The 24,516-nt window shown below is 43.0% G+C and overlaps 2 protein-coding genes and 1 long non-coding RNA gene across 4 annotated transcripts in view; 1 reads left to right on the top strand and 2 right to left on the bottom strand.

Moving 5' to 3' along the window:
* LOC118218977 overlaps positions 1–14,866 on the top strand; it is a 139,506-nt gene extending 124,640 nt beyond the window's left edge. The window contains exon 3 of the long non-coding RNA XR_004763621.1: positions 14,787–14,866. This is a non-coding gene — a long non-coding RNA (uncharacterized LOC118218977). The remainder of the gene's footprint in view (positions 1–14,786) is intronic.
* LOC118218882 (NACHT, LRR and PYD domains-containing protein 3-like) overlaps positions 1–24,516 on the bottom strand; it is a gene marked incomplete at its 3' end in the record, with an annotated part of 393,893 nt that overhangs the window by 177,806 nt on the left and 191,571 nt on the right. The gene's annotated exons all lie outside the window — the stretch shown is intronic.
* Positions 1,506–23,557, bottom strand: LOC118218893. Of its 2 annotated transcripts, none has more exons than XM_035401621.1 (20): positions 23,429–23,557; positions 23,275–23,333; positions 23,125–23,171; positions 22,887–22,950; positions 22,622–22,776; positions 22,455–22,516; positions 19,683–19,776; positions 18,052–18,318; positions 15,969–16,283; positions 13,400–13,651; positions 12,034–12,381; positions 11,596–11,717; positions 10,982–11,201; positions 9,879–10,016; positions 9,120–9,310; positions 8,113–8,264; positions 7,472–7,726; positions 6,231–6,417; positions 3,169–3,277; positions 1,506–1,709 (listed from the first exon to the last, which is right to left on the bottom strand). In XM_035401621.1, exons 1-20 carry the CDS (start codon positions 23,495–23,497, stop codon positions 1,591–1,593), a joined length of 3,225 nt encoding a protein of 1,074 aa, XP_035257512.1. In that variant the 5' UTR covers positions 23,498–23,557; the 3' UTR covers positions 1,506–1,590. The 2 variants fall into 2 exon arrangements, with proteins under 2 accessions (XP_035257512.1, XP_035257513.1); XM_035401622.1 differs by having other exon boundaries at positions 6,264–6,417.

Below are 24,516 nucleotides of genomic sequence, written 5' to 3'. Positions count from 1 at the left end.
TAGAGAGATCCAATCAAATCCCCGTTCGCTACCAAGAATCTACCAATGAATTGAAGGGGATAGCCAATCAGAGCGCGTATGTCTACCAAGACCCAATCGCTTGCTCGAGTCTCTCGGGCTGAGAGACGCGCAAATATTGAATGAGGCAAATCGCTGTTTCATTTTCCTGCGTCGGTAGGTAAAGATAACCGCAAATTTAACTGAATCATAACTGGGAAAAAATTACGACAAGCTATGGATAAGTATGGTAACGTTACCAAATGTAAAGAAATCTGAATTTTTAGTGTTACCTTAGTTAAGTCAGCTTGAAACAAGGTAGCCAAGTAACGTTCACCGCTTTAAATTACGGTAGACGATCTAATCTGAGGAACTGTTCTTAATTTACACCAGGAGCAACAAGGTAAATATATTTTTAACCTTTAAGTGTATTTTCTTTGGCATTATAAATAGCTTGTTTTATATGAGTTTAATATATTAATGCAGCAGTTTTTATGCCTTTAATTTATCTGAATGATCCATTGTAACTAGCTATCTGGATTGAACTCTGGCCATTTATAGCTAATCAAATAACCTTGCTCACACTAAGAAAATAAAATGTCCTAGAAATAACCTATAGCCAGCTACATTTTTATTTTTCTTTCTTCATTGTGCCTTGGCGGGGCGGCATGCCCCATACCTATACACCACTGAGAGTTTGGCACTTTTCAGGGTTCCCCACAAAAATAACCACAACAGCCATAGACACTCAGCCCTTAAAAACATTAATTTCTGTACATTCTGACCCCATTTCAACAGACAGAATTCGTAAACAACTTCACACGTCCACACAATAAAGTTGTCCAAATGTCTCCCCATTGGACATTTTACCAACACCAGCCAATCCTTCACCTACACGATCCAATCAAAATCTCAAATACACACGCAAAATAGACATATCTTTTTACTCTAAAACATTTCCAATCTCAGCTAGTCCTGAGTGGTCAATGTCATGGTCTATGGATCACAGGGTCCCTGGTTCAAGCCCCACTGGAAGCAAGTTTCCAAACTGTGTTATTTTGCTCACTAATATTTGTCTATTACTATTACTTATCAACAATTGCTTTTGCACCACATCTACCCAGCTTTCACCGAATGTATACACTGCATTATGATGTACCATCTGCACGTTCACTTAACCGGCTACAATATCTTCTGCAAAACCACGGACAAGTTTGACCAAAAAATTTCACGCATTGAACAGCTATGTCATGGTGGCGCACTGCCAAAGTTACAGAGTATAAAGGTTGGAACACAACCAGAGAGTCAGTTAGAGGGGAGGACCCCAAAATCAGATGCCCTCCTTATCTCTAGATTGCAGTATTTGAAACAGTGCCTGTTTGTACACAGTTACACAGAGAGAATAAGGACACAGTGCTGTTTGTACACAGTAGCACAGAGAGAATAAGGACACAGTGCTGTCTGTACACAGTTACACAGGGAGAATAAGGACACAGTGCTGTCTGTACACAGTTACACAGGGAGAATAAGGACACAGTGCTGTTTGTACAGTAGCACAGAGAGGACGGACTAAACAGTGCAGGTATACACACTTTATTGATGTCTGGGGTTGTACTGTGTTATAGCGTGTGCTGCACGCACACCCAGTGCTGTCAGAAAAAAGAGGCCAATCAATCCTCCGGCCACTGATAGCATGATCTGGGCTCCAGGCCCTGCAAGGAGTGAGAAAAGCAACCAATCACACAACACATTCTAATTCATTCTACTACAGTCACACAACACATTCTAATCCATTCTACTACAATCGCACAACACATTCTAATTCATTCTACTACAATCACACAATGCATTCTAATCTACTCTACTACAATCACACAACACATTCTAATCCATTCTACTACAAACACACAACACATTCTAATCCATTCTACTACAATCACACAACGCATTCTAATTCGTTCTACTACAATCACACAACACATTCCAATTCATTCTACTATAATCACACAACACACACAACACAGTCTAAACAACAATCAATCACAACACACATTAAAATTCAGTCTAGAACAGGGTAAACAACAATCAGTCACACAACACATTCTAATTCAGTCTAGCACAGTCTAAACAACAATCAATCACAACACCACATTCTAATTCAGTCTAGAACAGGGTAAACAACAATCAGTCAAACAACACATTCTAATTCAGTCTAGCACAGTCTAAACAACAATCAATCACAACACCACATTCTAATTCAGTCTAGAACAGTCTAAACAACAATCAGTCACACAACACATTCTAATTCAGTCTAGAACAGTCAAAAAAAAACAATCAGTCACACAACACATTCTAATTCAGTCTAGAACAGGGTAAACAACAATCAGTCACACAACATATTCTAATTCAGTCTAGAACAGTCTAAACAACAATCAATTACAACACAGAATCTACCAGCCCCCCCTCCTGCCCCGCCCCGCCCCGCCCAAAATGATTTATTTTTATGGGGCCGAAAATCCCTGGCCACGCCCCTGTGGAAAAGTGCTATATAAATGCAATGATTCATTCAGTCATTCATTTGGCTGTTTAATGCAAATATCTGAAAGCCCACCTATTCAAACTAGCCCTTAACTACTTATTCTATTTTAAATAAACAGAACAAACCCTTTTATTTTTGCAGTTGAGGCATGCAGTCCATCAGTGACATATGATTGAACCATAGCTGTAACTAGCCATGTGACACTAGTTGAAAACATATTCCAAGTAACCAAACTGTGAATTGTAAATATTACTGCTTTTACAAGAACCACTACTTTTGTAGCAGAAAAAATTATAATAAACTGCAATATGCACACATGTATGCACTCACAGTCACAGTCACTCACTACCTCACTCACACGCTCACAATCATTAACACACAATCATGCATTAATTCACACACTGACGCACACACACACATACACTCACGCACACAAACACTCACTCTCACACACACACACACACATTCTCACAAACACACACACACACACTCACTCTCACACACACACTCACACTCTCTCGCACACACACACACACACGCACACACACTCTCTCTCACGCACACACACACTCTCTCTCTCTCTCTCTCTCTCACACACACACACACACACACACACACAGCATTCCACTCACAGTTTGACAGTTTCCTCTTTGCTGCAGAGATGGGTCCTGCTGAAAGAATAGCTGTGAGTTTGTCCGGTAGATCTCTTCTCACCTTTCGGTTTTGCCTGGGAGAGCAGTTCTGTACAGATACATACAGGGGGAATGTTTAACCAGCATGTGAACAAACGTGTAGGATGATTGCTGAAATATTCTCCACATTCTCTAACATTCAAGATTTGTAAACCTTGAGCTAACGGAAGATTTAATATTTAAATTATGCAACACGCAGAAAGTAGAAGTGGAGGAACTAGTGTGAGGTGGGTTTGTTCCCATTCTTCAGAAAAGAGACTATGAGAACTCACTGAGACAACTAGATTAAGTGAAAGGACTGAATTGCGTGCATCAGAAAAACAGTGAGCAATATAAATATCTAGATAATAAAAATAAACATTGAACTGAGAAGAATGACTGAAAAATACCTGTTATTTGGTCACCACATATTGAACACTCAAAACGGTTGGCTTATGCAATGATGATGGTTTTAGTGTGAACATGCATTATATGGTCTTTTTAAATTGAGGTCTATCCATTCATGTATTGACTGTTTATCAATGATAGTAACATTACATGACATTACATTTATTTGGCTTTTATTCAAAGCAACGTTCAGTAAGTGCATACCAAAGGTTTTTATTAATATTGTGTAATGTAAACGAATGCATGGTCAGTAAAGGGGTGTGTCCTGACAGATTGGGGCTCAGATGAGGCCTGTCACATCCCTGGCAGTGAACACAGGAAGCTCTCAGGCCAGGCTGCTGGCTGACCTGTCTCAAACACATCCATCGTTATCAGCCCTCTTACTCAAAGCCCAGCCTGAGGATGAGGCAGCTGGGTCCCTCTTACTCAAAGCCCAGCCTGAGGATGAGGCGGCTGGGTCCCTCTTACTCAAAGCCCAGCCTGAGGATGAAGCGCCTGGGTCCCTCTTACTCAAAGCCCAGCCTGAGGAGGCGGCGGCTGGGTCCCTCTTACTCAAAGACCAGCCTGAGGAGGAGGCAGCTGGGTCCCTTTTACTCAAAGGCCAGAATGGCTTCCCGGGAATTTACCATGGTGCAGTTTGTGGCAGCAGGGAGTTACCATTGTGTACACTCCTGGGGGAAAAAAATGGGCCAAGCCCAAAATGGCAACATATTAAGCTTTTAATGGTCTTAACAACAAAACATTGGTCAGAAAATTATCAAGAATTAAACAAATTAAACAGGAGGTCACATCTGAGACCTCCTGTGCCACCATTTGCTTGTTTACTTTTGCTGCAATGTTTGGGGAAAAGCTAGAAACAGGGAAATTCACTTATATACTCTTCTTGTACGCAAAAGTAAAATCATGATAATGATTCAAATGTTTGATGTAAAATTCAAACTAACACATGTCTGGGTGTACAAAAGTTTCCAAAAATATCTTCTGGGATGTTTTTTTTTCTCTTAAAAGATTAGTCATTATTTGGTTATCTGCCACACCTGATGCAGCCCATCAAGGGCCTGATAACAAGCTCAGAAATGGAACCAGGATTGATAGTGCAGGGAGAGATCTACAGTATGCAGTGTTGTGAGTCCCACAGCAAAGGGGCGAGAACATCTGCTCCAAAAAAAGCAAAATATCATGCAGGGGTTGCGGTCAGAACCCGCATAGCTGGTCTTCATCAGGGCAACTGTAGCTATTCTGAAATTTACAAGGCCCTGAAGGCAGAGGAAATCCCTATTTCTCTATCAGCTATTAAGAGAATAGGTCAACGCTTTGAACCAACAGGTAATGTTGCCAGAAAGAAAGGATCTGGAAGGCCCAAAGCCTCATCATGCAGGGATGACCACCTGCTGAAATTTATAGTTCTCAAAGACAGGAAAAAAAGCCTACAAAAACTGTCATCAAAATTCAAGACCTCAGAAAACAAGACTCTTTCGAGAAGAACAATAACCAGAAGGTTATCTAATGCAGGTTGTGTGTATAGAAGATGTGTTAAAAGGCCATTGCTGTCTCAGAAAAACATCAAAGACAGAATTAAGTTTTTGGCAGAATATGGAAAGTTTGATTCAGAATGGTTCAGCAGAGTTGTGTGGAGTGATGAATCATGTTTTGAGTTGCATGGTGATGCTCCAGAGAGGTGTCTTCAAAGATCTGGTGAGAAATACAATAGTGAATGCATCTCTACCACAGTTAAGCATGGAGGAAGAGGTGTCATGGTGTCGGGAGCCTTTTCAGCTGCTGGTTCTGGTGAGCTGCTTCACTGTGAAAAGTCAATTAACGCTTTGGAATACAGGAGAATATTGCAGAAAGGCTTGCTTCCCACAACTGAAAAGTTGTTTTCTAAAGAGGAACGATCAGATATTGAAAAATAACAAGACAATGCTCCTGCCCACACTGCAAAGACCACCAAAAAGTGGCTTGAGAACAAGTCCATCAGGCTCATGTTTTGGCCTGGTCCAAATTTGAACCCTATAGAGAATATTTGATCTCGCATTAAAACACAAACTAACCGGGAAACAGTTTTCCACTACTCATCAACTGTTTGAAGCCCTCAACATTGAATGGAACAACATTGACTCTTCTTTCTGTAAAAAGATGTCTGCAAGTTTACCCACAAGGCTTAAACATTTAAAGAAATCAAAGGGAAAAGCTCTCTCATAATAAGGTACTTTATCTATTTGTTTCATTCTTGCTAATTTCCTGACCAATGATTTGTTGTTAAGACCATTAAAAGCTTACTATTTTGCCATTTTGGGCTTGGCCCATTTGTTTTGCCCAGAAGTGTACAGATTGCAGTGGTGGGGAGTTACCGTTGTGTACAGATTGCAGTGGTGGGAAGTTACCATTGTGTGCAGATTGCAGTGGTGAGGAGTTACCATTGTGTGCAGTTTGCAGTGGTGGGGAGTTACCGTTGTGTACAGATTGCAGTGGCCGGGAGTTACCATTGTGTACAGATTGCAGTGGCGGGGAGTTACCATTGTGTACAGATTGCAGTGGTGGGGAGTTACCATTGTGTACAGTTTGCAGTGGTGGGGAGTTACCATTGTGTACAGTTTGCAGTGGTGGGGAGTTACCATTGTGTACAGATTGCAGTGGTGGGGAGTTACCGTTGTGCAGTTCTCATCTTGGCTGCATATTCTGCTCAGGCAGTGAAGGTAGATGTGGGAGTGGTCAGACATGGTGAACATCTGAACGGAGAACCTCTTCCTTTGAGGGGAACTGCTCTGGAGGTACCAGCGGAAGGTTCTGTCGTTTGGGCAGCTGAAAGGATAATGGGCTGTGTGCCTAATAAAAGCCTTTCACACACATCCAAGCGTCCTGTATTACTGTCATTTACCTCCACCCCCTTTTGAACAAAATCCCCCATCACACTCATTGAAATTTATTAGGAGCACAACGCACATACTCTAATGACAATATAGCTTCAAAGAACAATTACCAAACCTTCAATATGGAATACTGTGCGGACCCAAATAGCCTCTAGGTCAAACAGGACAGGATTGTTTAACACTTTGATTGTTTAGAGTTTTTTATAGGGCGACATAGCTCAGTAGGTAAGAGCGTTTGTCTGGCAATCGGAGGGTTGCTGGTTCGATCCCCCACCCTGGGCGTGTTGAAGTGTCCCTGAGCAGGACACCTAACCCCTAATTGCTCCCAACGAGCAAGTCGGATAATAATACCGTCACCCTAATAAGCGATCTACCACTGTGAAAAGTTTATTAAAAGGCAAAATTTCCCCAAAGACAGAAAGAGAAATAATAAAACCAGAAATTGCTACCAAAATATAATATGAAGAATAAAAATGACATTTAAAAAAAAACAAAAGCCATTAAATTACCCAGGTTCATGTTTTTGGTATAAAGAGTGCAATCCTAATGTTATCTGTAATAGGGCTATTCAACTGGCAGCCTGGGCATCAAATGCAACCTACCACTGATGCAGTCTTGGGCCTCCAAAATAAAGCCTTTTATAAGGCATCTACTGTTATCACACATGTACAATAAAAACTTATTCATACACTGTTTTAAAAGTACATGTTAATGAGACAAATACTACACATGTACATGTCAGCAGAGCTTGAGGCACTGGCAATTAATTAATTATGATTACAATGAGGCAGCATCAACCCAACAATCGAATCACAGACAAAACGTAAAGGAAAAGAGAGAGAACTCACCCCTCACCCCCCCTCAGGAGCAGAGAACTCATCACCCTGAGGAACAGATAAATAATCCCCACCCCCCTCAAGAACACAGAACTCAACCCCACCTCCACACCCCCCCCCCTCCTCTGCCCTCAATATGAGAGAACTCACCCCCCCTTCAGGAAAAAAGCCTTCTCCTCTTGTGGGTCTGCGGTCTGTGTGGCCCAGCAGGACTCCAGCTGTAGGCTCATGTTGTAGGCCAGGCTGTTCTCACAGTGCAGGGTCACCTGGATGTACAGCTGCTCTGCAGAAGGGAGCTCCACAGGGCCAGTGTAGTTGTATGCGTAAGATGAGTCACTGTACAAGGCCATGCTGATCTCCAGGAGGCGGGACGAATTCACCTGCACCACACTGTGAGAGGTAACCCTGCAGAGGAGCAGAGCAGAACACACAGCAAACACATCATCCGTGTCCACATCCACTAGATTTCCTAGAAAAGCACATTTGTTTTTAAATAGCAATGTGCTAAAAAATAAACCACAGTACCAGCACATGAAATGTATGACCAACAATATGTGATGGAATAACAGACAAACAAACAGGCTGGATTATGACACACCAATAAAGAACCGCACATGCCATTAGATTAGCCTTAGTGCTAACAAAGACTAAGGCATTTTCATTGAGCCCAGGCTCTGTTACAGTTGTACATGCATAACTACTGAAAATGCAAGTTTGAGGCTTAATGTCCTTCATGCTACTGCCGTGGATGCTGATTGGATGGATGAATGAGAGAGGGGTGTGTTTCTCACCAGTCCAGACCAGGCTTCATGCGGGCTGTGCTGGTCTGGAGCAGCGGGTAGGCACAGGTCCACAGCACCTTCAGGTCCCTCCGTGTGATGGATCTCCTGCTGCTGAGCGTCACAGTCAGCGCGTTCCTCAACTCCACATGCGTCCTGTTAATCTAAATGAGCAGAAAGCGCGTTACACACACACAAAGCATTACACACTCATAATACCCAGTGTGATGTGTTACACACACAAGGCATTACACACTCATAATACCCAGTGTGATGTGTTACACGCACAATGCATTACACACTCATAATACCCAGTGAGATGTGTTACCCACCCAAGGCATTACACCCTCATAATACCCAGTGTGATGTGTTACACACACAAGGCATTACACACTCATAATACCCAGTGTGATGTGTTACACGCACAATGCATTACACACTCATAATACCCAGTGTGATGTGTTACACACTGCTAAGCTGGAAAGGTACTCAGTGAGGACCTTGGGACAGGTAGAGGTAGTGAGGGGTGCTGAATGGAGAGATGGGACAGGTAGAGGTAGTGAGGGGTGCTGAATGGAGAGATGGGACAGGTAGAGGTAGTGAGGGGTGCTGAATGAGAGATGGGACATGTAGAGGTAGTGAGGGGAGCTGAATGGAGAGATGGGACAGGTAGAGGTAGTGAGGGGTGCTGAATGGAGAGATGGGACAGGTAGAGGTAGTGAGGGGTGCTGAATGGAGAGATGGGACAGGTAGAGGTAGTGAGGGATGCTGAATGGAGAGATGGGACAGGTAGAGGTAGTGAGGGGTGCTAAATAGAGAGATGGGACAGGTAGAGGTAGTGAGGGGTGCTGAATGGAGAGGTCTGCTAGAGTAAAGGGTGTTATCATTGTCTGAAGGGAGGAAGAAGCAGTAGCACTTGCAGCTTGCTATGCCAGGTTTAGTGAATCAGTTTTGTGATGGTGTGCATTCCCAGAATGCACCAGCTGTGTACATGACCTGGATCTGGTGCCGGTACTCACGAGCGTTTGGCCTCCACACTGGGAGGGGGCGCCAGTTATCCTGTAATAATAAAACTTGTCCGTCTCGTTGATGGAGCAGCGACCATCATTGAGGACAACAGTCACATTCCCGCCAAAGTAGTGGATGAGGAAAGGCTTGGAGATGCCCCCAGATACATGGTCCTTCAGGCATAGCGTGAACATCCCCTTCTCTGTTAAGACATGAAGTTCTTTAGTCGCATTATGTAGACAGTTTTGATTAGCCTTTGGTTCATTACTTACAAAAGTGCATGAAATGCTCGGCTATGCCAATGCTGCCATTTTACAAGTAATACAGAAACAGACACAGCAAACCACAAAGGGTGTGTGTATGTGTGTAAGAGCAGCAGGCGCGTGTGTGTGTGTGTGTGTGTGTGCGCGCGTGTGTAAGAGCAGCATTATAGTCTCTCACACACACCATTATACTCTGTATGAGAGTATAATGGTGTGTGTGTATGTGTGTGAGTTTGTGTGTGTATGAGTGTGTGAATTTGTGTGTGTGTGAGTTTGTTTGCGTGTGTGTGTGTGTGTGTGTGTGTGTGTGAGAGAGAGAGTTTGTGTGTGTGTGTGTGTGTGTGTGTATGTGTGAGTGTGCGTGTGAGTGTGTGCGCGTGTGTGCGTGCATGTGTGAGTTTGTGTGCGCTTGTGTGTGTGTGTGTGAGAGAGTGTGTGCGCGTGTGTGTGAGTGTGTATGTGTGTGTGAGTGATTGTGTGTGCGCGTGTGTGTGTGTACGTGTATACCGTGGCAGGCAGGGCTGAGGATGGGGCTCAGGCTGTAGTACCCCGGCTCACACACGCAGGTGAATGTGTCCAGGGTGTTGATGCAGATGGAGTTGGAGCTGCACTTGTTCAGGGCGGGGGAGTCACACTCATCTGGGTCTGTGGGTTACACAGTATACTGTCAGTCACACAGAGAACACAAGTACACAAGTACGCAGTATACTGCTGCTCCACTCAGTCACACAGAGAACACAGTATGTGAATGCTGGGCGTTGCTATATCCTCTGAACACCAGACTCACTGTCATGAGGTGAGAGAAGACCTCGTCTCCCACAGTTTTTACTGAGCCTGGGATACCCTGCATTCCCCTCAATGTGGCAATGACTCCCTCCTCAGGAGAAACCAGCTGAGCCTCCTCAGCATGACTGGATTGTTATATGGCAGCAGTGTTTAGGAGTTCCTCACCATTATATAGAAGATGATATACTTTATTGAACCCCATGGGGTAATTTGTCCTCTGCATTTGACCCATCCTTAGTTACCTAGGATCAGTGGGCAGCTGCCTCTCTGTGCTGCGCCTGGGGACCAACTCCAGTTCTGAGGCCTTGGTCAAGGGCACCTGCAGGAGCGCACCTAACATGCATGTCTTTGAGTGTGGGAGGAAACCGGAGTACCCGGAGTAAACCCACGCGAACACGGGGAGAACATGCAAACTCCGCACAGAAAGACCCCAACCCGAGATTCAAACCCACGACCTTCCTTGCTGTGAGGCGACAGTGCTAACCACTATGCCACCGTGCCCGCCCTACAACAATGTTGCATCGCATGAGCTGTCTGTCTATCTGTCCATCTGTCTCTCATTTACATTTCAGGCATTTCACAGACACTCTACAACCTTGAACCAACAGCCTTGGAGCAAAATGTTATACTGCACTGCCACCAACACTTACACACACACATGCATGTATGCATGAATGCACACAAGCATGCATGCACGAACACGCGCACATGCACACACACAAACACACAGTCTCAAGGGTTTTATTTCACTGGGAACAGAACAGCCAATATTCCTCTGTCAGCTACCCATCACACACAAATCCCCCAGCATGTCTCGCACCTACCGTCCCAGTAGATGCTGTCGTCTGTGACGGTGATGTGGGCGTGGCCGAGAGAGATAATATGCTGCAGCTGCTCCTCAGGGCGGAGGATCACTACCCCATCCTGGCTGGAAACATCAAAGCTTTCAAAAGTGATCTTGGTTTTTGTTTTCCTCTCGCTGTCTTCAAACGAGATCAGCTGCACCTCCGCTTTTGGCCAGAACTTACTCAGTAAGTTCTGCAGCTGGTAAAAAGGAAATGGAAACCAAAAAGAAAATTGTAAAGCTGGTCCATCGTGCACAGTTGGCACAGGCTGACTGCAGGTGCCCAGGTGACTAACAGAGGCCTGTCCCAAGTGAAGAAGTGAGAGGAGGATAGTCTCGCTCGTACAAACCACAGCAGGGGTGCACAAGGGCCCGTCCATTTCAGGATTTTAGGCAAACTTTAGCCTGATCAAATCTTAATCTGAGATTTGTAAAAACACCAGCAGTGATTATCAAAAGTGACTGTTTTCAATTTTGGTGAAGGTGATAAAAGTTCAACTAAAATAATGCTGTGAAAACATGTACTACAAAACGCTATAAACAGAACGGTGCGATAAGCGGCAATGACTGCTAGGACCCGGGAACAGGACCCACCTTGCTTTTAATAATGCCCTCCAGCAGGACTCGAGCTTCTGCCCTCGGATCCTCCAGCGATGGCGGCATTGTCCATGGCACAACAAGGAACATTTCATGGCTGGGGAGGTGAACCTGCAGTCCTACAGTTGGGGGGTTAGGGGCACAAACACTGATGTAAAAATGTGTCTGAATGAAAGCTTTCTGCAACCAGCCCATGTTACCAGCCTTCAGGACACAGACCTACCGTGGGCCTGACCAGAGGCCGTGGTTATGTTAAATGTCAAATCTTTGCACCTGTGCATGCAACCACATACGCAAGCCTTTAATAAGATAATTCAGGCCAACTTCAAAACAAAGAGGCGGTGTGTCAGTACCAGCCTGCTTTAACACTGACCGAGTCAGTACCAGCCTGCATTAACACTGACCGAGTCAGAACCAGCCTGCTTTAACACTGACCGAGGCGACCAGTTGTTTGGTCTGCAGAGTCAACAACTCTGGGTAGCAGGATGTCTCCAGGGGCATCGTTGGGGGCACTGCCAGGGACTTCCTCTGGGATGAAGTAGAGCACAGCTGGAGCTCCACGCTCGCCACCCTCGCACTCTGGCACCACCTCCAGGTCATACGGGGAGCCAGGCCTCAGGCCCGGCAGAGGCAGGGGGGGGCCTGCCAGCCTCCCCTTCCGGACGCTCGGGCCGCCCCTCTCAGAGAGGCGGTACAAGAAGGCCACGCCCACCCCAGACCTGCCGCTCCACAGGGCTATCGAGTCCTTCTGCCTAAATCGGAGATCCAACACTTCACCAGGGCCTGTGGGCAGAGCAAACCAGCAAACATTCATCAGGGCCTCCCCAACACTTCCCCAGAGCTCCTTCCTAAATGACTTTGGGCTTATCCTGGCCTAACGCAAGCTTGGAGTTGGTTGCTAAAGGGCGCAGAACGGTGTGGGGTGGAATTTGACGGTGCCTCACCGAAGACAAAGGGCATGTGGAAAGACCAAAATATTTTTCCAACCTGCAGTTTACCAACAACAAAACTTGGAGAAATTGAGAAAAAGTGCAAGTTCAACAAAATGCTCAGTTTTCATCTAGAACAGTTCATGAGCAATAAACATTTTAAATTATTTATTTAAACATACATTGCGCCAAATTCCAAAAATATGAGACAAGCATTCTGCCCTACAAAGCCTAAGTGCAGTAACTACACTAAGGGTAAAACTGAGAAAAATGGCTTTAAAGTGTTTTAAAGTGTTGAGACCGACAATTTGACACATTTCTCCAATAAGAGTCGACAAGTGTTTGATCAATAGATAATTAAGCCCACCACAGAAGTGCATTCACCCACAAGTGTAGGTTTTCCATCCATTCAACCTACTGATGTGGTGTGGCTATCTGTCACACCACTATTTGTCATTTGCACCTCAAAGCAGAGGAAGTCAGCTGGACCATAATTATCACCTGTCAAATCACTGGATTCAGATGATCATCCTTTTCATAAAGTTGACTGTTTGTAGCCCATTTTTTAACAGACCTCTCCCCCTCACAGCCAGGTCCCTCCCCCACACAGCCAGGCCTCTACCCCACGCAGCCCGACCCCTCCCCAAAACAGTAAGGCCTCTCCCCCAAACAGTTAGTCCCCTCCTCCACACAGCCAAGCCCCTCCCCCACACATCCAGGCCCCTCCCCCACACAGTCAATCCCCTCCGCAAAACAGCCAGGCCCCTCCCCCACACAGCCAGGCCGCTCCCCCACACAGCCAGGCCTCTCCCCCACACAGCCAGGCCCCTTCCCAATACAGACAGCCCCGTCCCCCAACGCTATTGGCCCACCTGTTTTTGTCTGGATGGTGCTAACGCTCATGACCGCGCTGTCCCCACACAGGGCCTCCACCCTGCAGCTGTACTGGTGGCAGGGAAGCAGGCCTGTCACTGTGTGCCAGGTGAGGAGCGTGGAGCTCTGGAGCTCCCCCTGGTGGTACACCTTAAAGCTGGAGATGGAGGAGATGTTCTGCACGGACCAGCTCACCGTATAGTTGTGGGAGCCAAAGGAGGACTGGTGTAGGTTTATGATTTCAGAGTTTGCTAGGGGACAAAAAATAAACAAAACTCTTTCATCAGGCAAAGCTTTCAAACAGTAGTATCCAAGACAATATTAGCATTCCCCTGTTAGATGTGTTGGAAGTGATGAAGTCGATTCACTGTTCAAAATTAGAGGAGAGATTGGCACACAAACTCTTAATCCAGCACATCCCATCATGTGCCAGGTCATGCGCCAGGGACACACTTAAAAACAAAATCACATGATTTCCTTTGGCAGGAGCTTGGTAATCCTGCACTGACAGCAACATCTAGTGAAAAATCCAAGAAACCTACAAGTACATTAAGTAAGTTGACAGGAAAACCATACAGGTTTTTTCCACTAGCCTCTACCCTGGGGCTAGATAAAAGTATGCATCAATGTAGGACTGCACCATACATCTAACTGCAGTTTTTAAAGCGTATTAAGACTAACTGCGGGATTGTAGTGTATAGGCGTCTTTTTCTTTAATCTGTTCGCTCCGGCATTATTTACTCAGTAAGTGCTGAATGTGCTGTGGTATCTGCAGCTTCCCATGCTGGGTTACCCAGTCTCTGGACCGGACATTTAAGCATTCTATAGGTAGATATATAATGTATATATTCTATAGGCATATGTGGCAGCCTTGCCGTGTGGAGATAGGCTTGCTTCCTTGCTTAGCAATGTCCGTGAGTAAGTCAAACCTATGCTGATTTGGAATCAGGAGATGAATCATCAAAATGTGTGTATTTAAAATATGTTGCAAACCACCACTCCAATGCCGCACAGTTCAGTTAAGCTGTGCCATTGTCGTGAATGATGGACTTGTGTTATTTTACTTTCTTTTCCACGGGAGCAACAGAGAGATTTTACTTTAGTGAACGGGGATCACTGGTATTGTATGATCTTCTTTGGTTTAATTTTGTTTAATAAAACGTCAACATACTGTTGTCATAATTTATCAGTTGTAGCATAGATCATTTAAGCTAGCCAGCTACAGGATTAATAGGAAATTAAAACTGGCCAATAATGTAGCTGCACCACACCCACTGATAGTATATTCAGTATAACCCGCTGTGTTGGCAGGTGTGTTATGCACTTTACGCTGTGCACTGCTCGTCTCTGGTCCCGAAAATACCAACAGTCACAAGCCGCACCCAGTGCACCATGTTACACCATAATAGCAAAGTAAAACTGCACCACAACTACAGGAAAAGCTCAATGCAACAAGAGACACACCAGTTTTTCCAGTGTGAAACAGTGGCTATGATCTGCTGGCCTAAAATGTTGTGTATCTGCAAAAAAAAGCTTTTGCTGCACACTATTAACAAGAAAAGACTCCAGTGGGCCAAGCACCATCAATACTGGACCAAGAAAGTTTGGTAAAAGGCATATATATATATATATATATATATATATATACAGTATATACAGCATATTTACTTGGCTCTGCAAATCTAAGCCTAACTTGCTCCTCCTTTGCCATATTTCTTACAACTTTAGTGCCAAATTCACTTACACTACAAGCCAAATGGTATTAGGCTACCTGTGGTTTAAAAAAAACGCATCGATAAGATTTCAGTCAATGTAACAATTTTACTCCTCTGCCTCCAAAAAGATTAGATAGACCTCCAATAATTTCTTTAACGGTAATTAAAGCCAAAGGAGGTTATTTTGAGAAAAGTTGTTTTAAAAGTTGTTTTAAGTAAAACTCATTGTTGTGTTATTGTAGGTAGAAATTGAAAAATGTCTGTACTTTGGTTCGTTATTCAATAAATGTCCATAAATTAACTGAATTCCGCCCTACCTAAAGTTTTTTCTAAAAATTATTATTATTATTTTTTAAACCTGCAGATGGCCTAATACTTTTGGCCTGAACTGTATTGTACACCACACAACCAATACATGGCCAAAAGTATGTGGACACCTGACATTCAACATCTTATCCAAAATAATTGATGTTAATATGGAGTTGGCCCACCCTTTGTTGCTATAACAACTTCCACTCTTCTGGGAAGGCCCTATTCAAGATACCAGAGCACTGCTGCAGGGATTTGCACTGATTGGGCCATTAGGTCTGGCTCACAGTTGGCTTTCCAATCCCAAAGGTGTTGGATGGACTTGCAGTCAGGTTTATGTGCAGGCCAGTCAAGTTCATCCACACCATTCTCAAACCGTTGGGAAAGCATAGAATCATCCAGAATGTGATTGTATGCTGTAGCATTAAGATTTGCCGTCACTGGGCCTAGCCCAAACCATGAAGAACAGTCCCAGAACAAGGGGTGTCCAGATACTTTTGGTCATATGCAGTGGGTGCCAGACACAGGCGCGATGTAGCTATACCAGAGTTTCCATCGCTGAGGACCATCCTGCTGAGGCGGGACTGGCCCGTAGACTGGCCCACAGACTGGCACACCACCTGAAGCCCCAGCTGCACCCTGCTACAGGGGGGCAAGCTGCCCACGGTGAACACCGGGCTGCCCAGCGTGTGTCTGAAGCTCCTCTCCTCCAGGACGTGGCCAGAGCCGTCCACGTGGAAGACCGTGAGCAGGAAGGCGGTGAGGCCCGAGGCGGGGTCGCTCGGGGGGCAGTCCCATCCCACGGTCACGCTGTTGCTGTCCCAAGCGGTCACCCTGAAGTTCCTGGGCACGTCAGGATCTGGGCATTCACACAGGGAACTTAACACGGCACTCTGAGCACGCACCAGCACAGCCAAGCTTTACAATGTGATCATTCACACAAACAGGCTAACCCATGAGCCTATGCATGTTCGGCTACAGTAATTGCACAATGCTAATGAACCTGCTGGTGCTCATATGGCAATAGGGCAGTTCACAGAAGTGTGCTACTTATCAGACCTCCAAAAGAAGTGAGTCAGCAAATTAGATAGATACAGTGCTCAGTAGAAAAATATCCTACTGGATCAGCATTATGTGAACCTTAGGTTCTCCATAATATAATGTGATCAAGTTTTGTATCGTTACAGTAGAAACCTGATAACATGGGAAACAAGTTGGTGTCTTTGGTGGTGGGGTGCTGACTAAAGATCTTGATACAAATGGGTCAGTGGCCAGCCAGATACCAAGGATAACCCGGTGTGATAAGCTTACAGAGATAGCACAAGCAGGATCATTGATCTGTACTGTTTGGTCCTGATTGTGTCTTTATTTCATGACTTGGTGTTTTGCTTTGATATTTTTGTATATATGGGGAAAGGTGCAATGGTTCAGGGAGACTCGTCTAAACTCGTCTCCTGCGCATATGCAAATGTGTATAGCCATTTCACCACTCACATTTTGCACCATTGTATATCGTTATTATTACTGGACACACTGAACAATAAACTGCATTCATTTTAACCTGCCATTCTTCGTTGACTCTTGCCACTGTACACCTAGCAGCTTAAGGTCCTAACATACACATAGAACTGAGGATACCAGCACCTCGTAGTTACTGGCCTATACACTAGTGTTGTACCTGTTCATACTCAATTGTATTTATGCAGGCTACACAAGCCAGAGACATGTCTGCCTCTACCAAGTTTTAGACAGCGATCAGTATAGAGACACACTACTGGTGGAAAGCAGTTTCCTCTGGCCATGCATAACTGTTAGCACCAGAGGAAAGGTGAAAACACTATTTTGGAGTCAGATAATCAAGATAACATGAAATTAATCCCATTCCAGCAAGACTACACACGTTCCTTCACCACTCAGATACTTCCATTGTTTGGTTTGTGGACGGGTTTCTTACAGTTGGTGACCTCCACATGCCGTATGGAGTATCTGAGGGGTTTCTTACATGAATCTACTGGTGCTCACACGAATCTACTGGTGCTCATATGAATCTGCACATATATACCTGTTGGTACACATCTGAATCTGCTGGTTCACATTTGAAACTAAAGGCTCTCTTACGAATCAACTGGTGCTCATATGAATCTACTGGTGCTCATATGAACCCAATGGTGCTCAAATGAATATAAAGGTGCTCATATGAATCTACTGGTGCTCATATGAATCTACTGGTGCACATATATACCTGCTGGTACACATTTGAAACTAAAGGCTCTCTTATGAATCGACTGGTGCTCATATGAATCTACTGGTGCTCATATGAATCTAAAGGTTCTCTTACAAATCTACTGGTTCTCAGATGAATCTAAAGGTTCTCTTACAAATCTAAAGATGCTCATATGAATCTACTGGTGCTCATATGAACCTAAAGGTGCTCTTACAAATCTACTGGTGCTCATATGAATCTAAAGGTTCTTTTACAAATCAACTGGTGCTCATCTGAATCTGCTGGTTCACATATGACTCTAAAGGCTCTCTTACGAATCTACCGGTGCTCATATAAATCTAAAGGTTCTCTTACAAATCTACTGGTGCTCATATGAATCTACTGTGCAAATGTATACTCTTACCGGTCAGCGTGGTGAGGCACAGGACCGCAGGGTCGAGCGCCATCTCCACACACGCCACGTAGCTCCGGCAGCCGTCCAGGCCAGCGAATCGGTAGTGCCCCCTGCGCGTGGTCTCGTTGCACAGGACCGCCAGGCCGTCCAGGTCCGGCCGGTACAGCGCCACTCTGTGCAGGGGGTCGGGGGGGTCATGGGGGCTCCCTCGCCAGGAGACCAATAGCGTGGAGGCACCCCGAGACTCCGCCCTCAGTGGAAAGCGGTGGGTGTGGCCTGGGGAGAGCAGGGTGTGCTTGAGAAACTGGCATTGTCACCCAGGAGGTCATTTGTACCAAGCTGCACTGCCGATGGTGCCTTCAAAGACGCCAGTTTCCATAGACAAGCTACTGTTAATGAAGAACAGTAAGCCAACATCTAATCTATTAAGCCATAAAAAGATAATGTTAGTAAAAAGCTAGAATTCTGGAAACCTGAAATGAGGCATTGTTCATTTTTCAGGCGTCAAGCACTGCTAACAAACTATTCATCAAATACACAAAAGCATTCTGATATTATATTTAACATGTAGAGTGATACAGGGACACTCTGTTGCGTTGCACATAAAGTCACGGATTAAAGCCAAATTTACAGTTACTTCAACTTTACACAGAAAAACTGCCCACACCAACAACTAATAATTATCAATATACCTATAGTAGTAGGTTTCATTAGGTCATATTGAATTATGACCTAATGGAACCTATCACTCCATCTATTACACATCTAAACAGCAACCTGAATCTAAGCTTTTAAGTTAAATGTTGAATTAACGTCAAATTCATTAGTATTTATCATAGCAATATTGGTTTTCTGATACAGTATAACACCTGTTAAACTGCATTCAAACAAAAGATACACACATTCTGATAACTGTTAAACTTGTAAATAAATAAAAAGAAACTTTCTTAATTTGTATAGTGATCATTTCAATTATCCATATGGAAACAATTTAATTATCAGTATGTATGTAGCTATCCAAATAAACTGCTTTATACACTGATGTGGACCATTTAACAAACTGATTCTAAGCTTTGAAGTTACGTGCAAAAAGCCCCATGTATTCGGCACAGAAATTAATTTAATACGATGAAATTATATTCTTAGTAAAAATAGAAATATTCTGGTAAATTACATATTCAATGGAAATAAAAGTTCTGGGGCAGGATGCGTGAGTTTTGCATTAATTTAATTATACTGTACAACCATTTGCGCAAATTGTGCATACACATTTTGTACAATTTGCTTAGAAATTAATAAAGTTTTAAATCACACATGCAGATTTTATTTATAAATCACAAATATCCCTAAACTTGTATGCTTGTGAAGGAGCTTTATGACTCTACCAAGTGAACATCCTCAATTTCCTTATATGGGGGCATCATTTCACCATTTAAATCTCTTGGAAATAGCAGTAAAACTGCTAAAATGTAATTGTAGTAAAACACAGAGGAACATACTAGCAGAAAAGTGAATGAAAAAAGAATTTTCAGAATGTTAGATTTAAATGCTGTTGCACTGCAAACAATTTGGAATGTGTTAAAATTCAGATCTTTTAAAACCTTATCTGGTCAAGTTCAAGAGTAAAGAGGGAGGCATACCAAGGGCAATGATAAAGTCCTCCTTTTGGTAGAGATAATTAGTGTCGTTTTCACAGGGAAACACTTCATTTGGCTGGAATGTCTTGAGAGCTTCCTGTTGTGAAAGAGAAATTGAAGATTCCCAATTAGCCATTCTAATGGAGAATTTAGGGGTCCGATTAACCACATTATCAACTCGCTTCTGTTAGACTGCAAAAGGGAGAACAGGCACTCGAGAAAAGTGACGACAGCACTAAACTTTTCAGTTTTACTTTTCAATAGTTTCCATGTTCATTCAAACATCTTGAGATGAGCAATTTGAAATGGCTCCAATTCAAAAGCACAAACCATGAGAGGGTCCACAGTGCTAAACATTCTGGTTTCCCCTGTGTCAAAATAAAGCCCCACATTCACCAGCTGAGATCTGGTGACTGCAAAGGCCATACCATATGATTCACATCATTTTCATACTCATCAAACCGTTCAGTGACCCCTCGAGCTCGGTGGATGGGGACACTGTCATCCTGGAAGAGACCTCTCCCATCAGGATAGAAATGATTCATCATAGGATAAAGGTGATCACTCAAAATAACTTTGTATTGATTTGCAGTGATCGTTCCCTCTTAGGGGACAAGTGGACCCAGACCATACCATGAAATTGCGCCCCACAGCATAACAGAGCCACTGGACGCCCTCATTGTAGGGGTCATGCATACAGGCCTGTACTGTTCTCTTGGCATACCCCACACATGCACTCGCCCACTTGTGGAGAATATAACAAGGCAGTCCATTCTCTCCATTATTATTTGCTCTTGCTATTGAGCTCCTGGCCGCGATAAGATCACATGACCATATACAAGGTATTAAGATTGGAGGTGAAAGTCATGTTATTTCTCTGTACGCAGATGACATTTTACTTTACTTACAAGACCCCTTACATTCAATTCCAACACTTTTTACAATACATGACCAGTTTGGCGATCTATCTGGTTACAAAATCAACTGGTCCAAGATCGAGATCATGCCAATTTCCAAATTTAATTCTGATTCTTTAAAAGGCAAGTTCAATTTTAAATGGTCTCCAGACTATATAAAGTACTTGGGCACATACATTCCCAGTAATATAGAAGACGCTTATTTACTTAACTATCCCCCAATAATTGATAAAGTTACAAGCGATCTGAAAAGAATGAACTAACTTCCGATCTCTTTTATGGGTAGAACTAACATTATTAAAATGTCTGTTTTACTCAAATTCCTTTATTTGTTTCAAAACTTATTACAGCTCCCATATAATGCTGGTGGTCTAAACTTGCCAAACCTCAAACTCTACTTTCTCTCAGCTCAACTTACCCAGGTCAAGCAATGGTTTTCCAGCTCATTAAGTGCATGGAGAGTGGAGTCCTGTGGCATTCTTCCATAAGAGTTGAAATACCTGCCCTATATTGGTTTACAGGAGGTTAAAAAAATTACCAAGAACCCTACTATCGTTAATAGTTAACAAATATGGAAGAGCTCCCATAAACGTATGGGCTACAGTGAACGCCTCTCCCCCTATACTCCCATATGGAGAAACCCCAATTTCTCACCCTGTTTTAATGACACATTCAAGCCGTGGTACGACAAGGAGATAAGGGAAATAACAAATCTTTTTGATAATGGTATATTTCTCTCTTTTAATCAGTAGTTGCAATTAATACAATCTACTTCCACTCACTTATTCAGGTTTTTCCAAATTCGTCACATGACACAGACAAGTCAAGGCACTCTTAAGGAACCCAAACCATCCAAAATAGAATGCCTCATCAATAAGGATGTTAATTTCTAGATGTATTTCTAAAGTATATAAATCCCTGTTAGGATGCTTGTTTACAAGCACAGATGTTGAGATGTAAATGGGAAAAGGATTTAGAGATGGATACAAGAAAAGAGGACTGGTCTTTTTTTTTTCTCATGCCATCCATGGCCCAATAATGAACCCTCTTTCAAAGTCACTTGGATCCTTTCCTCTTGCCATCATGACCCAAAATCAGGGTCAACTGGGCCTAATCAGATTTTTATACATGCCACAGAGCATGATAAGATGTTAATTGCTTAATTGTATCATGCAGTACACCTGTATGGAAACATCTGCATTTGTTAAATTTCTCCACTCACTCACTCCATTCAGGTGTTTCAGTTTAATTTCTCACCCGTCTGAAGGTTGATTGATATATTGAGACATATTGGTCTTTAGAGCACATTACGGAGCAATTTAGGTTGGAACAGAAACCAGCATACAGAGGGTCCTGAGGGCCAAGTTTGAGCAGCACTGCTCTACAGCATATTTATTCATAGCAAAATGCTTTTAAAAATCAGCATACATTTTTCAGAACAATTTGACTGTCACGATAACAGCAGCAGCTTTTTGAATGCATATTTACATAAGTTGCATCACTAGAATTTAGCAGATGCTCTTATCCAGAGCAACTTACACAACTTGAACTATTTCTACATAGTATCCATTTTTTCAGATGAATATATACTGAAGCAATTCACATCAAGCACCTTGCTCAAGAGTATAACAGCAGCACCCTACCTGGGAATTGAACCAGTAACCTTTGGGTTACAAGTCCAGTTTCCATCTTTATAGAAGTAGTTGTTCAAATTAAGTGGCCTGCAGCATAATTTAAGAGCCATCAATCTGTCACAAGACCGAGGCAATGGACCATATTTTGGAAAACATATCTAGCAGTTTCTATTATTGACCATGACAACAGTCATCAGCTAGATTGAAACATCAGTAACACTCACCCCACTTCCGCTGGGGGGGAGATACGCAGTTCTGTGCGCACTGCTGCTCACATTGATGGAATCTGATGAGAAAAGCATGTACAGCATTGGATCCATCTACATCTCCTCCCCCCCGAATAACCAACGTCAAAGTCAGAAATGTGTGAACAACTGAATTCCAGACTTACTGAAAACAACTGAAAAGTTCCACACATGGGAGATTCCTTCATACTCCGCGCGTAATGTGTGTACATCCAGTGTCGTTACCATCAACGACACCATTTTGCCTTTACTTCCTATGGGTGTAAGTTCATTGCTGTCCAGCCATATCTTGGTATCTGGTCTGGTAAGGATTGAGAACAATGTCACCGTACAAACAACGAGATGCATAGGTTAAGTAAATGTGCTTTGAGAAGTTATGAACCAAAGGTTCTGATATTCTGAATTTAGTACCTCTTTGCGGAGGCGCTGACGTTTAGAACCCAACAGACAGAGAAGACAGGACTGCTGCAGCTTCCTGAAAATGGCGAAGTTGGACACATTCATGTGACTATACATTCAGGCCTATAGGCCAAATGGACGAACCCATTAATGAATTTTAAAAACAAAAGGTAAACGTTACCTATAGGCTACACATGCATAAGGCCATTCAAACCATTGCAATTTAAAGACAAAACGACATATCCCTTACCCGTTACCAACACCAGTGTTTGCGCCAGCTGATTCACTCCACTACAGCTGTAAATTAAAATATAATTCTAATTGTACCTCCACTGTGATTCACTGAAACTGGTTCATGTAAACGAGTCATGCAAAAGTAAATAAATAAACATTTACTCACCCAAAGAAGAAGAAAGCTGCAGTGATATCAGTAATGAGAGAATAAACGCGGAGGCAAACCTGCAAATGTACAGATGTAGATTGCATTAGTGGAGCGCCTATTACGAGGACGTATTTATTTAATATACAAACCCACAGAAAATGAGCATATGTACATTTTCAGAGAATAGTTGAACTACTGTCCCTCTGTGAGAAAGCGATATGAGCGAAACGAAACAAAACATTCAGCTGTCGAGATCATTTCGCAACACATTAGACCTACTAATACTGATGTTGGGCGTATACTCTGCAAACCCTTTGATTCTAAAATCAGACCGACTAATTAGACAATTAGCTACACCTTTCAATTAAAATATTGACCACCCTTTTCACTCAGTTAAAAAAGTAAGATGAGTGAAACGAAAATTCGTCAGAATCAACATCTGTGTTAGGTTAAAAAAAGCATTAGAACAATCTAACAGGACATTTTCTCTAGTTTTTCACGCAGGCTCTGTTGGTTTTTGTGGACATTAAACGCGGCAATACATTTAGGTTATAACCCTTATTGTTTGCAAGCATCCTATTGTGTTGAAGATAGGCTAACTGGTAGGGCAACACAGAATAAACGTGTCAGGTAAATATAAAAGCGAAATAATTACAAATTATATATTCAATATATCATATGCCGTAAATCTGGCGATGTGTTTAATTGAATCGTAGGGCATGTCGCCATGTAGAATTCTTACAGATCCTTCTAACCCAAATGCGATACTGCGTGGTCAAAACCTGAATTTTGGTCTTATCTGACCGTAACACTCAGTAGGTACCAAATGCTGTTTGGCAACTCCAGGCTTATGTTTTTATTGCCCTAATTAGAGGCTCGTTTCTGGCAATCCTTCCCAAAAGCCTGTTGATATTGAGATCGCGGCTCATGTTAGATTTGAAGACTTTGGTCTGTAATCAATCCACATTCGTCCTTAGCTTCAACAAAAAGGGCACACTTCTTTCAGAAATTCTGTTTGGTGATTTAATTTTAGTGATCATGGAATTTACCAACCTGAAAAAAGATGTAGATTTTGATGGATTAAAAATGATAAGGGTGTACATTTTTTATATATACTGCCTTCCAGAATTATTTTTACACTTGATAAAAGTGAAGAAAGAAGGCTCTATAAATAAGCAAGCAATGAGCTCAATGAGCTATGTGTATAACATGTTTAAAACGGGGGGTATTTTATTCAAAATAATAATTATATATATATAT

The sequence above is a fragment of the Anguilla anguilla genome, chromosome 19, assembly GCF_013347855.1.
Source record: "Anguilla anguilla isolate fAngAng1 chromosome 19, fAngAng1.pri, whole genome shotgun sequence".
In the NCBI taxonomy this organism is placed as follows: Eukaryota; Metazoa; Chordata; class Actinopteri; order Anguilliformes; family Anguillidae; genus Anguilla; species Anguilla anguilla.
The sequence above is the reverse complement of the archived record's forward strand: the minus strand, read 5'-3'. Positions and strand labels throughout refer to the sequence as shown.

Excerpts from the sequence above, each read along its gene's own strand:
- LOC118218893 (XM_035401621.1), bottom strand. The coding sequence starts at position 23,497 with ATGTTTTGTTTCGTTTCGCTCATATCGCTTTCTCACAGAGGGACAGTA. Across the intron at positions 23,334-23,428 it reads TTCAACTATTCTCTGAAAAT|GTTTGCCTCCGCGTTTATTC; the intron begins GTACATATGCTC and ends GTACATTTGCAG. Across the intron at positions 22,951-23,124 it reads AACACTGGTGTTGGTAACGG|GAAGCTGCAGCAGTCCTGTC; the intron begins GTAAGGGATATG and ends CGCCATTTTCAG.